Source organism: Echinops telfairi, unplaced genomic scaffold, assembly GCF_000313985.2.
Source record: "Echinops telfairi isolate 266 unplaced genomic scaffold, ASM31398v2 ScPeMD7_655;HRSCAF=1070, whole genome shotgun sequence".
NCBI classification, from domain to species: domain Eukaryota; kingdom Metazoa; phylum Chordata; class Mammalia; order Afrosoricida; family Tenrecidae; genus Echinops; species Echinops telfairi.
In genome coordinates this window covers 26,036,279-26,052,893 of record NW_022104553.1, presented here as the reverse complement: position 1 = coordinate 26,052,893, position 16,615 = coordinate 26,036,279, and the positions used below count along the sequence as shown (strand labels likewise).

The following is a 16,615-nucleotide window of genomic DNA, read 5'->3' as shown; positions in this document are numbered from 1 at the left end:
AGAGGAATATTGTGTGTTTCATCAGTGCTTTACTGCGCCCTGGTTGACTCATTTCTTCCCGATGACCCATCTGTGGGGGATGTTTCATTGTCTACAGAGGGACTTTGTGTCTCTGCTCTGATCTCCCTCATTCTCAACCGTATGGTTTTGTTTGTTTGTGTGTTTGTTAAGGGTCTTCTGATGCCCAACAGGGGACCTTTAGAGTGTGAGGTGAATGTGTGTGGCAAAAGGAAATGGTGATTTTGTTTGTTTACACTTCACAACAGTGGGTTTTTAATCATGCGGGGAGCAAATCCCCAGCCTCCTCCTGAAGAACTAGCCAGTGGGTTTAAATCACCAGTCTCTCAGTTAGTGGGAGCGCTTAACCCCTGAGCCACCGGGACGCCGTATTCCGCACGTGCACACAGGCTCGCGTAGCAAATCTATCGTATGTCAGTATTTCCCAGGTGCCCTGGTGGCAGAGTGGGTTACACGTTGGGCTGCTAACCGCAAAGTCAGTAGTTTGAAACTGCCGCCTGCTCCTTGGGAGACAGATGAGGCTTATCATTTCCCACCCATCCCAAACAGCCTCGGAAACCCACAGGAGCCTGTTCTATCCTGTCCTAGAGGGTCGTGGTGAGTCACAAGTGACTCCAGCGACGGGGAGTTTTCAGTTTGGTATTTCCTCGGTCGTTTGCATACCATACATATCATGGGCTAACTGTCTTCTCTCCCCTGCCCTCCCTCACCGCCGTTCAACAGAATTACAGCCATCTATTCCGTGTTAATTATCCATCTGCTGCTTCTCAGCCGCCACCCAGGCTTTTTCCCCTCCTCTTTTTAAAGAACTCCTGGGTGATTTCCAATTTCTTGCCCCAACATCTCTGCTATCCCAAAGACCACAGAACAGGATGCTCGTGTGCATATGCGAGGGTCTTCTCGCAGGCCCTTCCCGTTTTGTATAGCGAGCTCAGAACTTTTTTAAAAGACTGTAAAACAAATTATAGATGTGAAAGGGGCCCCGCTGTGACCCACAAAGTCTGAACTACTGACTAGTAGGACCTTTACAATAGCAAGTTTACGGATCCCCGCTCCAGAATAGGTGGTCCCCACAAATGCCACCCTCTCATTTCACAGAAAGGACCAAAGGGCTTCACCAAGGTCTCCCGGAAGTAAGGGTCTATTGAGCAAATGTTTGTGGACTGTGTGGTTTCTTAGTCTGGCAGGGCTGGGAGTAGGGGAGCTCAGAAATTGATCCATCCGCATACACTCTTGCCCCCAAAGCACCGTCACCTACGGAAGCCACGGAGACACACAATTACTACCCTGGTGGATCAGGGGCCAAGGCCTTCCAGAGAGCAGTGGAAAAGGGGAGGGGGTTACTTAAGTCTTCGGAGAATTCACATCAGCTTGGCCCAGAAAAGGGCCCGAGGTGTGAAGTCGGTTAAGTACAGAGCTGCTAACCTCAAGGTCAGCGGTTCAAACCTCCCAGGCCCTCCCTGGGAGAAAGACGAGACTGTCTGCTTCAGCAAAGATTTATCGTCTGAGAAACCCAAAGGGGTAGTTCTACTCTCCCTTCTGGGGTGGCTGAGTCTGAATCCACCCACAGAAGGGCAGAGGGTCGGGCCCAGAAGGGCGATGTGCACCCCAGATGAAGGGAGGCTTCTAGTTGGCTGGGACCTGAGCGATCTGGGTTTTATACTCACACCTGGGGGGCTCAGGCCAGAGGCCTGTCAGCCAGATGCATATCTTGCCTCTCAGACTCATTTTACCCATTTATGCCCTGGCTCAGAGTTCCTGCCCCTGGGCTGGGCACTGCACGGAGACCAGGTGGCTCTCCGGGGGGCGTGGCCTCACGGTGACGTCACCAGGGCGGGGCTTGTGGGAACCGCTGCAGAAGCCTGGGAAAGCGACCGCGCTCAGCCTCCGGCCGGTATTCGGAGCCTGGGGCTTTTTGGAGTGGACACCTGGCTGGGAGTCCCAAACCCCGGACCCCCTTCCCCACTGCCTCCGAGCCCTCCAGAGTGCCGGGATGGTTCCTCCATCCTCCGCGGGCGGCCCTGAGTCCCAACGGGGCTTGCGTAGGGAGGGGACCTCGCTGGAGCCGGGCGCCCCAACACTACCTCGGGCCAGCGCCGCTGCCCCTACCCGCGCCGGCCTCCCCAGCCCCCACCCCCTCCTCACCCCACATCCCTACCCTGCGGCTGTGAGTCAGCGGCGGGCCGCGCCCCCTCCGCCCACTTCCTCCTCACCTTCCCGGGGCGGGGCGCGGTGAGAAGGGTGGGACTCTACCCACCCATCCCCCTCCTGTGCGGGGGAGGGGGTTCCCCCTACAAGTCACCTTTCATACTTTGGCAGGGAAGACAGGGACTTTGGCGGGGGGAGGAAGGTGGCCTTTCAGGGAGAATATGTGAAGGACTCTGGGTTTAACTACAGGGTCCGAGTTCTAGCCCCCACCCCACCCCCACCACACATGTAATTGGGCAACAAGGAAAGAAATGAAGAAGTCGCTGGAAAGGGTGATGAGGGAGAAATTGTGCTCCTTTTTCAATCGCCCTAAGAATACATCCTGGGGGAGACCTAGGAATCATGAGCCCCTCCCCCTCTCCTAAGCTCTCGGAATTTGGGGGTGATCCAAAGTGCACCCGTAGGCAATCACATGGGGGATTGACAGGGGACATAGCGGAAGTCGAGGGTGGTGCGTTGCCCTTTTAAGCGCCCTCCACCCCCAGTCTTGAGGAGGCCGCGGCTCCTTTAAGGCGCGGGGCATTATGGGTGCGGGGAGTGGAATTTTGGAACGAAATGTAGAGAAGAGAAGTACAGTAGTAAGAGTAACATTGTAGCAGTCGCCGGCCAAGGGGGCGCGCCGGGGAGGGGACGCCGCACCCCCCCTTCTGCCGCAGGGACCCCCTCCATCAAAGCCCAAGGGGAGGAGGCGTTCGAGGACCCGCCCCGGCCCTAGCCACGTTCCCCCCAAGGAAGCCGGACTCTATGGGGCGGGACCCCAGGGAAGACTGAGCCGAACCTGGAGCCAGTCCCGAACCCCTGAACCGCGAGCCAGGGGCGCCCCGGGAGCCCTTCCCCCGTGGGCGCACCGTCCGCCCCGGAGCAGCCATGAGGTGAGCCTACACTGCTGCCCGGCCCTCCGCGCGGGCGCGGGCTCCCCGCCCTGCCTTTGTCCCCCCTCCCCCAGCTCGCCCGGGGCTGAGGTTGGGGGACCCGTCGCGGCGAGTCTTCGTTTGGGGGCCGGATCGCCTCCGCGGGGCACCAAATATTGGCCACGTCCGCGGGACTCCCAAGTTCGGGGTGCTGCCAGTTAGATTCTCCTGGGAGTCTTCAGATTTGGGGGCGCTCCGAGGACTCCCGAATTTTTAAAGACTTTTCCAGGGGACCTCTAAGTTAGTGGATTCTCTCCGCAAGGATGCCAGGATTTAAGCAGGAGTCAGGACTTCCCCACCACCACCCCAAACCTCAACATTGGAGTACAGGAGGGATGGTGGGGGGCCAGATTGGGGACTCTGGGACCCTGGAGGGGAGGCTGAGGTGCAGGGTCCCCAGTAACGTGGCGCTGGAAAAGTCTCCCCAAGTGAAATTGCACTCCCCAACTTCAAGGGGTACTTTTACTCCCCTGTGTTTTAGAGGGGACGCTCAGATCCTTTAGGGGAGGTGGGTGAGGACGGGCTGACGGACCCAGAGGCAACCTCGAGGGTCTGGTTGGGACTCCCCTCCCCCTCCTCTCTGCACCCACAGTCTTCCCGAAACAGGCCGTGCCTGGGATCGAGCGAGCCTAGGATTGAGCGAGCGCTCCGTGCGGAGGGCGGCGCCCCGGCGGGCAGCCAGCTGGGCGGCCCTTCTCCCCCACCTGCGCAGCCCTGGGGAGGGAGGGGCGCGGCAGCTGGGAGAAGGGGGGCCTTTGTCTTTCTGACTCACCTGTCGAGACAGCTGGTGTGTGTAGGGGGTGAGTGAGGAGCGCGGCGGACCGGCTGCTCTCCCCACCCCAAACCGTCCCCACCTCCCCACCCCACTCCACCTTCCCGGGCCCTTGGGAGCAGTGGAGTTGGAGGAGGGGGCGCTGGAAACCTTCAAGGTCATAGCCCACTCCCCACGGGGCCTAGGCTCCCGTGATTCCCAGTTATCCTCCCAGGGACTTAATCCTGGGGTGAGGGCCCCAAGTCACCTAAGGGGTGTATCTCCGTGGGGCCGCCCTGAAAACTCTTGTGCTCACCTGAGAGCAGGGCTAGTGTGATAGGCTTGGGCTGGTCGGGTAAAACCACCCCATAATCTCTCCCCTGGGGCTTTGGCCTGACAATCCTATCTCCTTTCCTCCACTCTCCCCTCGACTTCCTGCCCCCAAAGCCCCCAGCCTGCTGGGGGGACGGCCCCGGGGGACAGCTGGGGGTTAACCCCCTGGTGCCTGCGCCCTCCCACTTCCCCTACTCCCCTGCCTTTGCTGTGGGGTGGCATTCCTTTTTATGACCCTTGGAGAACTCCCCCTGGAAGGGTCATAAAAAGGAATTTGGTCCTTATGCTGGGAAAAAGGGATTGTTGGAAAATTCGGCGCAAGGAGACACCCACTGACACCCTCGAGACTTCCTGTCTAGTTCCCCTCCACCCCCCACCCCCATAACTGCAATATCCCTTGAGGCCTGGTCTGGAGAGGGGGCCGATTGCAGTCTCCTCGGGGATGGGGACGCTGCTCTCCCACTGCCCTCTCAGCCCCGCCTCCCCTACACCGCCCCCCCCTGCCTTCCCCCACCCTCGGCGCGTTTCCGGTCCCAAGGAAGGCGGATGGCGGACGTCCGAGTTGAGGGCTGCCTCACTCACAGTGAGACCTTAAAAGGGCAGGAGCGGCTTGTGGGCAGGCCTCTCGCCCTCCCCCCCACCAGCCCTGAAGCCCTGGCCCTCCCCGAGGACCCCCCACCCCACATTCGGTGGCCTCATCCAAACTTGCCATCATCTCCTGAGGGGTGGGCAGAAGTTGAACCTCTAGGGTCCCCCCTTCCCATGACCACCTCACCCCCACCCACCCCCAGCCTTCTGGAGTTCTGCCCCCTCTCTGTGGACAAGGATATTCTAGAGACTTTTTCCAGCAGGGGAAACTGAGGCCCAAACAGGAACCCCCCCCCACCCAGGGGGGCAGACGGCCCCTGAGCAAATCCTAGGCAATTGTGGGGGGTAGGGCTGGGCCGGGATCCAGTTTTCTGATTTCTGGCTGGTTAGGCTGGGGACATCGGGAAGAGGATGTTAAGATGGAAAATTACAAGATATTGTTCTTTTTTTCTCCCCCGTCTGACAAGTCGAGTGTCTTCTGTATCTCAGACTCTGACCTGGGGTTCTGGGAGAGTTTTGGGTGGGGGGAGTGGGCAGGGTTCCTAGGACCTCTGCTCTGAAGGGATTCGGGAAGAATTTAAAACAGTTTTTACTCCCTTGTTCAATAATGGTCTTTATTGCTCCAGGTGGTCCCCTGGTTATGAAATCTGGCTTATTCTAAATGACAAAGGAGGAGGCCAACCCCGCCAGGCCAGCGGTGCCCTTTGAATGTGATGCTCCCTTTGAAATGCAACAAACTCCACTCTTCCTGGCCATCACTTTCACTCTCTCAAAGCTTTTCCTCTGTTGCTCTGGTACCTCTTACATCCTTGACAAGCCTCCCAGCCCTTTCGGATTCCCACTTGGCCCACGAAACCCCCAATTCCATTTAATCCTTACAACCCTGGCCAGAGGTAGGTACTAGTCCAGTCCTCCCAGTTCAGATATGGGAAAACTGAGGCTCAGAGTAGCCCAGCCAATTTCCTATCAGAGTCAAAACGGCGTGGAGGTGGCCACGGCTGAATTGGAAGCCAGGCCCTCTCCAGGCAACGGTGGCATTCAAGAAAAGGAGATGGTGTGTGTGTGTGTAGGGGGTGGGAGGGACACATTTAAGGTAATGCAGATAGACAGAAAAGGGGGCAAACAACTCAACCTTCCTGGTCATGTGTGAGAAACTGAGGCCCCAGGAAGAGTACACAAGCACGCCCTGCAGGGCTGGCAGCTGGGGTCGGGTTCCTGCCCAGGGCTCCTTCACTTCCAGTAGGATTTGTAATTTGGAGAGATGGTCACACCTCTGATAGTACCAAGTCGCTATGGAAGCAAAGGGTAAGCCACCAATCTGGAAGATTTAGGTGAACCTGAATCCCCCTGCTTGCTTACCTCCAGGGCTGGGTGGCTCCCTCCCTTCTATTTTGACTGCCAGTCCTCGTGACTAGAGGCTCCTGCACTCCTTCCTTAACAGCAAACCCATCACGGGTTCCCCAGTGAGAAATGGAGAGCCAGACAGTTGAAGCCACACAGGCAGGAAGTGATTCCAGAGTGAACCGTCTTTTGTCCGCCAAGGTGTTAAGAGTTTTCCTGAATGTAGGGGCATTGGGAGGCATGGGTCCCAGTCGGTGGAGGTGGGGGTGGGGGGAAGCAAAGGCTCTCCCAGGGTGGGTCGAGAGGTGCCAGACCCCAGGAGACCACTGGCCTTAGTAGGACCCACCTTCAGCCTCCCTGATAAACAACTGTAAGGGAGGGGGTTGTCTCTGTGCTGGTATATGACTGGTTCCTGCGATTTTGTTTTTAATTAGTGACTTGGTTTGATAGAACACTAGCCCTAAGGCAGGTGTGAGTGTGAGGGGCTGTTGAGGAGGGAGAGAAAAATAATGATCAAAATAGTAATTCAGAAGGGGTTGACCACGAAGTGTCCTTCCCCCTTCAGAGGCGGCCCACCCTCTCCCCAGCATAACACCCCTGTGGCTTTCTCACCCCTCTGTGTGCTGGTATATTTTTATCCTTTCCACCTTTTTTTTAAGACCTCTGATACACACCACTTTGTACCTTGTCTTTTTAAGTGTGACCAAAAAAAAACAAAACCCAAAATAACCCCCTTGGTGGTTTTCTCGTCTTTAAACGGGGTTACGAACCCACCCCTGCCTCCTCCTCACCCGAGGCCCTCTGGGGACTGACTTGCTGTGTGACCTGGAGCCAGTGTCTTCACCTCTCTGTTCCCATGTTTCCTCTCTTCTCAAAAGCGGGTTCCTTGCCCCTGGCGAGCTGAGTGCCTGCAAGATGGGGCTGGGACCGGGGCTTGAACCGATCACATCTGCTCCCCGTGAGGAATCACCTTGTTTCAGAGCCGGGTCTGTTGTTGGTCACTGTGTGTGACGTTGGATGGGAGTCATGGCCACCCCCCAGGGAACATACTGGAAAGGTGCTCCGATGGGTGTTCGAGGCTGGGACCGTTCACAAGATTGTGGGCCTTTCCTCCAAGCACTGCCAGGCGGGTCCATCCCACCAACCACGCAACTACGGGAAGCGCGGGACTGTTTGCACCAAGGACAACTCAGTCCTTGCTGTGTCTAAGTCCTGTCTCGGCAAACCCAGGGGCCTGATTCCACCTCTGTCCTAGAGGGTCGCTATGAGTCGGCGTAAGTTTGCCTTTGATGTGCAGCGGGGAGAGATCAGTGGTGGCTTAGTGAGTTCCTCTCTGGGCTGCTAACCTCGAGGTCAGCAGTTCGAAACCATAGGCTGCTCTTTGGGAGAACGCTTTACAGGCTTTCTGCTCCTGTAAAGAGTTACAGCCCCGGAAACCCGCTGGGGCAGTTCTGCCCTGTCCTACAGGGTCACTGTGAGTCAGAATCGACTCGGCAGTAGAAGAGGTGTCCTCTGGCTAGAGGGCGTTTTCCCTGTGTAGGGAGCTGCATGGAATCTGGTGGGGCCGGCACAGAACTAGCGAGGAGGGAGAGGAAATTCAAGAATGAATGGGGGCCAATTATGGAAAGCCAGTCAGCATTCAGCTTGGACTCAGCGGGAGTTGGGAACCTGAAGGGGAGGTCCAGGATTTGACTTGGGTTTAAACAGGATCCTTCTCAGAAGGGAAACCCTGGAGGGGGCAGGACCAGCTCAGGGCCGCCCAGCCGGCACCCGGCTCTTGGGGCCAGGTCCGTGTGTCCGCAGGGCAGGGCCACCTGGATGAGCAAAGTGCATCCAGGGTGGGGCATCCCCAGCCGGCCCGCAGCTCCGGGAACCTGGCCAGAGTCTGTCCAGGGAGTGGGTGGCAGGTATGGGTGAGGCCTTAACCCTGTCTTGCCTGGGGCACCAGGAGCCAGGAACAGGCCCCGGGGGGCTGCACTTCTTGGGAGACGGGAACCTGCTGTTGGGCAGGGCCCTTGCAGAGCCCGGGGGAGCAAAGATTGCGGGCCTGGGAGCTTGGTGGCCAGAGTTCACACCCTCCCTGTTTCTACACTCTCCCTGTGTGTTCTTGGGGAAGCCTTGGGACCGGCCTGGGCTTCAGTTTGCAGGCCTCCGCTGTTTGTGGCCAGGGTGCCAGAGTGCCTACTGGTGGGGGAGAGAAAAAGAGTGGCACTCTTTCCCGATGGGGCGCAGCTAGCATGAAGATGGGGGTGCAGGCCTCAGTGGCCGTGGGACAGGCGCTGACTCCGATAAGGGGCTTTCCCCACCCTGCCCAAGGGGAAGACAGAGACAGCCACTTTGGGGGGTGTGGGGTGTTCTAATTTCTCTCCCCGGAAGCCCCTGGCCACCAACTTCCTCTTTTCAGGAACAAGCCCAGTGGGGGTGGGGTGAGCGAGGAGCACTTCCTCTGCTCCATGGGTGACCTTGGGCAAGTCACTTCCCGTCTGTGAGCCTTCATTTCCTCATTGAAGGACAGGGGTATGGAACCCCTGTCGTCGTCGTCTCCCCCACCCCGCCCCCCAGGAGGACTAAAGGGGGTTCCTGAAGGGGACAGCTGTGTGGGGTGCCCACACCGAAGGAGAGGAGGGATTCTGACGGGGGCCTGATAGTGTGTGCTGTGTGTGCCTCCAGAGGCTGTCAAGACCCCCTGTCTGCAGCAGAGGAAAGGTCTCTTGTCTGAGCCCCAGGAGGTGGTCCTGGGGCTGGTGGACACCGGCCTCTGAACCAGTGACTCCTGAGGCAGCTTCAAGGAACCCTGGTGGTGCAGTGGGTTAAACGTTGAGTTGCCAACCTCAAGGTCGGGGGTTCGAATCCACCAGCCACCCCACAGGGGAATGATGGCGCCCTGTGCTTCCAGAAAAGGTTGTAGCCTCATGGATTCACTCAGGCAGCCTCCGTGGTGCGTCAGCCCATTCCCCATCTCTCTTTCCCCTTGGACCCATATGCCAAATAAAACTTTGTCAAAGAAGTTATAGCCTTAGAACATAAAGGAGTCATTCCACGCTGCCCTACAGGCTCGCTATGGGTCGGAATGGCTAGATGGCTGGCGGTGGGTTTGGTTTTTAAGGCTTAGGCCGATGTCGCCTCTTTCCTCCCTCCAGGGTACCCTCCACCCCCCAACCCTAGTTGCCTCCTGTACTGGCCTGAAAGGCCCTGGAGGGAAGGACTGAGACTTTCGCTCACCCCTGGGCATATCTCCAGCCTGCCCCCTGCAGGGGCCTGGCTGGTGTCTGCTGACTGGCCGTCCTGGTCTCAGGGAGCCGGAGGGACAGGGTGGACACCTGACAACGCCTGGAGGAGAAGAAAGTGGACGAACCGGGAGTCCGGCCTCAATGCAGCCCCACACCTGCTTCCTCCCTCCTCTCCCTGGCGTCAAATGCCTGCGCACCCCACCACCCTGACTCACTGTAGAGGGCTTCCCTGAGACTGTGAATTCTTGCGGGAGTAGGCAGCCTCATCATTTCCCCAGGGAGCGACTGGCTGGTGGGTTTGAACAGCTCACCTTTCGGGTTGGCAGCCCAGTACCTGACTTGCAGGGCCACCAGGGCTCCCTGAGCTAAGCACCCTGGTGGCGTGAAGTCCCGCTCAGGCCCCCGGCTTCTACCCCCCACCCCTGCTCCAGCCCCCATACTTCCTTGGGTATATCTACAGCTCTTGATGCCGTCTGCCCGTGTCCCTGCATTTCTCCGTCTGTCACCTCAGCCTTATCGCTGGTCTGTCAACTTGTGTTGGCCTTGACTGTCATGTTTCCATTCATCTTGTCTGTCTGCCCCTCAGCATGTCTGTTGGTCTGTCTCATGCTGCCTGTCTGCCACTTTCCTGCTCCCCACCTGCCTCGTTTCTCAGCGCCTGCCCTGCTGTCTCCCAGTCTCTCTGTGTGTCTCTCTGGGTATCTATTGCCCGCCCTCTTGCCCCTCGTCCTCACACACGCTGTCTCCGCCCCTCGGGGACCCTTGTCCTCACAGGCTCTTTCTTGGGACCCCCGGTCTCCACAGGTGGAGGTGGCAGCCGGGGAGTCCCCTTGGCTAACTGGCTCCTCCCCGTCTGCCTCTCCCTCCTTCCCGCAGCGAGACAGCCATCTGCTCCAGCCGGGCCACCGTCATGCTCTATGACGATGGCAACAAGCGCTGGCTGCCCGCGGGCACGGGCCCCCAAGCCTTCAGCCGCATCCAGATCTTACACAACCCCACAGCCAACTCCTTCCGCGTCGTAGGCCGCAAGATGCTGCCGGACCAGCAGGTGAGGCTTCTCCCCCTCCCTCCCCGGCGGAGCCCCGCACCCCCTCCTCCTTGGCCCCGCTCACCCACCTGCCCTCCTGCCAGGTGGTCATCAACTGTGCCATCGTCCGCGGTGTCAAGTACAACCAGGCCACCCCCATCTTCCATCAGTGGCGCGACGCCCGCCAGGTCTGGGGCCTCAACTTTGGCAGCAAGGAGGACGCGGCCCAGTTCGCCTCGGGCATGGCCAGCGCCCTGGAGGCTTTAGAAGGTCAGAAGCGGCCAGGGGTGGGGGGCAGGGGGCAGTGCTTCGCTAGACTGGGCCTCGGTTTACCCAACCAAACCTCCTGCAGCTGCCGACCCCCAACTCCCAGCAGAGCCAGGCCTCCTTTTTGGTGACTCTGCAGTCTGCAGGGTGACAGGCGGACAGGCCTGCTTCTCCACCCACCTTTCCATTAGCGTTTGAGCACTGACAAGCTATTTGCAATGCCCAGGGGGACCTTTGGCCTCAGTTTGCCCGTCTGTAAAATGGGGCTTACGCCTGGGTTCATTGCTACCAGGGAACGTTACAATACGAGTTTGGTGAACTCCTGGGTGTGCCGTTCCCCCAAATTCTTAAGGGTGTAGCTCCTTAGAATGGAGGAGGGCCGGATGTTGTCAGGAGGGTCTAGGCCTTGGGGCAGGGGGCCCATCCTGCTTGGTAAAGTGGAGGGGCAGTGACCCAGAGGAAGGCACCCTCCGTGAGATGGACTGACACACATGGTGGCTGTGACCACCACAGGCTCAGCCTTCACAACAGCTGTGAGGCTGGCGCAGGCCCAACCGGCCCGTTCCTTGCTGCGGCACAAGGGGTCCGACAGGAGTCGGAACCGACTTAAGGCTGTCTAACTAGCCCCACAAGGGAACTGGATGGATTTTGCCACAGGCACACTCCTGTGGCCACCTTTCAGGTCGAGGTCTCCAACATTCTCCACACCCCTCCGCCAAGTCGCCTTGTACAACCCCACCCCCCTCAGGTCATTATGGTGTCCAATCCTTGTTAAATAGTTCCACTGAGATTTGTTGGGGGGCGGGATGGGTGGGAATCCTTGGTTAGTGTTTTTTAAAAGCTGCAGGTGAACCCAGCCCCCTGAGCGATGTGAAAATGGAGAGGCTCTTTGTGGAGAGTGGGGTGGAGCACCCCGGACTCTACTTTTCCAATGGGCTCCCCTCAGACTCAAGGGCTACTAGCCAGGGACAATATTCTTAGTGCCACGGCGTCCGGTGGTGCCACCTTGCATGCAAAGAACCCTGGGCACAGCAGTTAGGAGCTTGGCTGCCGACTGAAAGAAAGGTCGGTCGTTCGAACCCCCCAACCTCTCTGAGGGAGAAAGGGGTGTGGCAGTCTGCTTTGATACCGATGGAAGCCCCCAGCCTGGGAAACCCCAGGGGGCAGTGCTACTCTGTCACATGGAAGTCAGTGTGAGTGGAAATCAAGGCAGTGGCAGGCCGTTTGGCGTGGGGTCGGGAGTCATCGAAGGCGTTCATTTGCTTCAGGGAGCAGTGGTGTCTGAGCATCGGGGAAGGAGATTGCTGGTCCAGGGCCTCTCGGGAATTCTACTGGGCCGGCCTGGCTCAGAGGAGCTAAGTGTGTTAGAGCCTGAGGTGGCATGACTTTGTCTTGTCCCTGTGACTCCCTGGGTGTGGCCCTCTGGGCTAGTGACTGCCCTCTGGGCCTTAAGATCCCCAACCTGTCACTTGGGTATCTTAGCAGCTCTCCCACCTCCTCCACAGCAGCTTATCAGGGGGAACTGGTGCTGGGACCCCAAGTAACAGGGTCGGTGTCCAGGAGGGGGGGTGCCCTACAGCCGTCTCCCTCACTCTCGCCTTTTACCTCCAGGAGGTGGGCCTCCTCCACCCGCAGCCCCTCCCACCTGGTCGGGCCAGAACGGCCCCTCCCCGGAGGAAGTGGAGCAACAGAAAAGGTGGGGACTCACCTGGAAGGGGGGGACCTTCCTAAGTCCAGAGTTCTAGAATGTTCCAGAACCCCCTACTCCAAAGGTTCCATGCTGCCAAGTCACCCTTCCCAGAATGTTCCAACTCCCCAAAGACTAGAAAGGCACATCTCTGAGAGGCCTACCCCACTTGGGGTCCCAGGAGCTCCCAGTGTCTGGCAGCCCAGAAATCCCTGATGGGTCCCAAACCCCTTGTGCTCTAGAAGGTAGGATGCCTGGAATGCTGGCTCCTGCCCCGGCCCCCTGCTTTCCCCAGCCCTTCCTGGGCCCTGTGGGTAGGGTCAGGGGACAGACTCGCCTCTTCCAGGGCTGGCTGGGAAACTTGGAGCATAGCAGGAGAGGTCACTGACCATCCTCTGCGCCCTGAGTCACCACTGCTCTGTCTGCTCCCCCCTCCTCCCCCCCAGGCAGCTGCCGGGCCAGCCGGAGCACGTGGAGCGGGAACGCCGAGTGTCCAATGCAGGTGACAGTGGGACTGACTGTTAGCAGACCTGGACCGGACGAGTGGGTGGGGCCTGCCTTGGGAGAGTGGGCGGGGCCACTTGAACCCCTGGTTCCTCTCTGTGTTTCAGGAGGTCCGCCTGCACCTCCAGCTGCGGGTCCACCCCCACCTCCAGGACCCCCACCTCCTCCGGGCCCCCCTCCACCCCCGGGTCTGCCCCCCTCTGGGGTCTCAGCTGCAGGGCATGGAGCTGGGGGCGGCCCACCCCCAGCGCCCCCCCTCCCCACGGCACAGGGCCCCAGTGGGGGAGGGGCCGGAGCCCCTGGACTGGCTGCTGCTCTTGCGGGAGCCAAACTCAGGAAAGTCAGCAAGGTGAGGGGCGGGGCCATGATGGAATAATGGGGAGCAACGGGGTAACCGGGAGGCCACGCCAGAAAGCCTACTCCCCTGCTCCATTTCTCCAGCAGGAGGAAGCCTCAGGGGGCCCCGCAGCCCCCAAAGCCGAAAGCGGGAGGAGCACAGGGGGTGGCCTCATGGAGGAGATGAACGCCATGCTGGCCCGAAGGTGAGCGTGATGCCCCGCCCCGAACCCGCTCCCAGACCTCGATCCATCCCACAGGTGTTACAGATGTTACCAAAACACTTCCCAGAAATGTCACCCCAGGGTGGGGCCGTGGGTTCCATGTTGGGCTGCTAACCACAAGGTCAGCAGTTTGAATCCTTGGGAGAAGGCGGAGGCTGCCTGACCTGGTAGAGAGTTACAGTCTCTTCTGAAACTTGACCGAGGTAATGATTCTATGACTCTTCTTGATGAGACTGAGCTGTTGACTTGTATGATGATGAGAATCCTATACCCAAAAAACCTGAGTGGCCGTCTTGTAAACCCACAGGGCAGTTCTACCCTGCGCTATAGGGTAGCTGTTGAGTTGGAGTCAACTTTGATAGCAGGGAGCTAGAGCCAGGTGGGACGAGAGTCCTGTTTTCAGTAGAGTTGTCAGCTAAGAATCCTGGTGAGTCAAAGGTTAGGCCCCCAGCTGCTAACCACAAAATCCCAGACTCACTGCCATCGAGGAGGTGGGGACCCATTGCAACCCTTTCTAGAGGGTAGAACTGTCCCTGGTGAATTTCTGAGACTGTAACTCTGTCTGGGAGTAGAAAGCCCCATCTTTCCCTTGGACCGGCTGGAGGTTTTGAACCACTCACCATGGAGTTAGCAGCCCAACGTGTAACCACTACGTCACCTGGGTTCCAAAGGCTGGGAGAAACGACCAGCCATCTGGGTCTGAAAAGAGATACCGCAACACACTGTTGATATGTCAGTTTCCACTCATAGCGACCCTATCCCCTATCGGACAGATTAGAACTGCCCCTTACGGTGTCCGAGACTATAAATCTTTCTCTCTCTGAGAGCAGCTTGGTGGGTTCCAACCGCTGGCCTGCCTGGTGGTTAGCAGCCCAGTGCTTTAATGCTGAGCCGCAGCCGAGGTAGGGTCTTCCATGAGTTGGCCTCAGCCATTGGGCACCTGAGAGCAGTTGTTTGGGATGTCAGATCTTGGGGATCTAGGGGTGCTGAGGGGCACCACTCAGCAGGGTTTGTAAGGCTGGGCCATTCCAAGGGCCCTTGAGCCAGGCAACCTTTGGGGAAAACTCACCCTTGGATTGCCAGGTTTGGGGTGGAATGCTAGGTGCGTTCATCTCCTCAAGTGGCTCAAGTTGGTGACTGTCAGAGTAAGCTCTAGAATGTTCTAAACCCCAGTCTCCTAGCAATTTGCTTTTGTGGTCCTGTCTCAGATTCCATTTCTAGAACCCCAGCTTGCTGAAATAACAGCCCCCCACCCCCTGCCCCTTATGGGGATTCCCAAACAGGTGAAGCCCGTGGGACGGCTCTAACTTCTAAAAGGAGGCTGTCTTGGCTTTCACGAATAACAGAACGCTGAGACAAGGGAATCGACATTTCTAGAACTCTGGAAGGAGACGTGGGGGGCTGGGGAGGGGAGCTGAAGCCACCTGTTTCTTTCCTTGCCCTCCTGCAGAAGGAAAGCTACACTGGTTGGGGAGAAACCCCACAAGGACGAATCTGCCAATGTGAGTTATGGCTGTCCCACGGCGGTGGGGGTGGGAAGGGCACTCAATTTGGTAGATGTTGATAGGGGTGGGCTAGGTTTGAGCCTCAGAGGGGCAAGGAGCTGGGACTGGCTCCTGACAGTTTTATTTCCCACCAGCAGGAGGAGCCAGAGGCCAGAGTCCCAGCCCAGACTGGTGAGTGAGACCCCCTTCTGGCTATGGGAACTACCATTCCCAGGATGCTTTGTGTGCACAGCTAACGCTCTCGAAGGAAGGGTTTTTGTGCAAATCCTGCTGGGGATTGTAGTCTTCTGATGGTTCTTTGCCTGGAGGCTGCTGGAGGAGGCCAGAGACTATTCAGGGACAAGGTATTACTCCTTGTCCCTTATCTTTGGTGGTGTTGCCTTTCCCCCAGAACCGGTGCGAAGACCCTGGGAGAAGAACAGCACAACTTTGCCAAGGTGGGCATTGAATACCAGGATCCCACCCCCCATCTCCACCCACCCCCCAAAAGCCAAACTCCTCAAATTTCTTGTTCTCTCTAACTCGGCGCTTTTGTCCCAAACCACTCCAACTCTCAGGATGAAGTCATCTACTTCAGTGACCACCTCCGAGGCCCACCCGCCCACGCCCAGCTCCCACGAGGAGTCAGACCTGGAGAGGGTGAAACAGGTAACCCTCAAGGTGGCCGTGGGAGTGAAGACGGGGACCAGAGGGGACCACAGGAAATGATCCGAGTCTCAACTCGGTCCCTGACCTCTAATTGCCGACCTGAGAACTGGAGCTAGTGTGCCAGGTCAGGGGTGGCACAGATACCTCTACCCCTTTTGCCCGTGCCTGTGGCAGACCTCACTAGTCCATCGCCCCCCTCGTCCCTGATGAGTACCCAGGATCCTTTGCTTCACACCACCCTAGACAGACATCCAGCACTGACTGGAGTTGGCAGGAGCCCGGAACGCATTTGTCCGCCCTGGTACTGGATGCTCTCCAGTACTTTTCTCCTGGCTCCAGGGACCCAGAGCTCTCCCGTAAAAGCCTCCAGTCATCCGTGACCTTGCCTTTGATGGAGAGGGCTGGATCCTGAACCTTCTTTCCCGGGCTCTAAAGTCAATAGGTGGAGGGCATTCCTTTCTGCAGTTCCTCAACCCTTTCTTCCCCCTGACCGCCTTCATGCCCTCGTTTTCAGGAGCTACTAGAAGAGGTGAGAAAAGAACTTCAGAAAGTGAAGGAGGAAATCATTGAAGGTCAGTGGTTTTCTGGTGGTTTGGGGGATCCAGGGGAAGGATGGTGCCCCCTTGGATAAAGTGTCCACTTTGGAAAGGAGGGGAGGCGAGGCGAGGCTCTGACCGCCGGACCATGTTCCCGCCCAGCCTTTGTCCAGGAGCTGAAGAAGCGGGGTTCCCCCTGACCTCAGGGACCCAGAAGATCTGCCTCTCCTTTCTGCACACCCCGCCTGTCACCCAGCTTGTCTCTGCCTCGACTTGACTTGGAATTCGCTGAAGACTACACAGGAATGCATCTCCCCCACTCCCCTCCCTGCTTGGAAAATTCCCAAGGGGGCGTGGCTTCCCTGGCACCATGCCCACACCTATACTGGCTGCTGATTGGCTGGGGAGGCTCCTTACCCCTTGCTCCCTTTGGTCCTTTCCCCTCTGCCATCCCCTCAGGGCTGGTTCCTCTTCTGGGGATGTACCAATTCTCCCCACAGT

The 16,615-nt window shown here is 58.3% G+C and overlaps 1 protein-coding gene across 4 annotated transcripts; it reads left to right on the top strand.

The window, feature by feature from the left end:
• The first annotated feature begins 2,769 nt into the window (after positions 1 to 2,769).
• On the top strand, positions 2,770 to 16,609 carry LOC101661427 (vasodilator stimulated phosphoprotein). Of its 4 annotated transcripts, none has more exons than XM_045292792.1 (13): positions 2,770 to 3,098; positions 10,257 to 10,428; positions 10,512 to 10,677; positions 12,286 to 12,370; positions 12,808 to 12,863; positions 12,973 to 13,214; positions 13,310 to 13,407; positions 14,876 to 14,927; positions 15,065 to 15,101; positions 15,322 to 15,367; positions 15,488 to 15,578; positions 16,093 to 16,150; positions 16,277 to 16,609. In XM_045292792.1, exons 1-13 carry the CDS (start codon positions 3,094 to 3,096, stop codon positions 16,312 to 16,314), a joined length of 1,146 nt encoding a protein of 381 aa, XP_045148727.1. In that variant the 5' UTR covers positions 2,770 to 3,093; the 3' UTR covers positions 16,315 to 16,609. The 4 variants fall into 4 exon arrangements, with proteins under 4 accessions (XP_045148727.1, XP_045148728.1, XP_045148726.1 ...); XM_045292793.1 differs by having other exon boundaries at positions 2,771 to 3,098; positions 15,068 to 15,101; XM_045292791.1 differs by having other exon boundaries at positions 2,771 to 3,098; positions 13,307 to 13,407; positions 15,068 to 15,101.
• The last annotated feature ends 6 nt before the right edge of the window (positions 16,610 to 16,615 follow it).

What these genes read in the sequence shown, in the direction of transcription:
- LOC101661427 (XM_004710384.2), top strand. An exon ending in ACGCCGAGTGTCCAATGCAG is followed by an intron (nt 12,864 to 12,972) that starts GTGACAGTGGGA and finishes TCTGTGTTTCAG; the next exon opens with GAGGTCCGCCTGCACCTCCA. An exon ending in GAAGGAGGAAATCATTGAAG is followed by an intron (nt 16,151 to 16,276) that starts GTCAGTGGTTTT and finishes GTTCCCGCCCAG; the next exon opens with CCTTTGTCCAGGAGCTGAAG.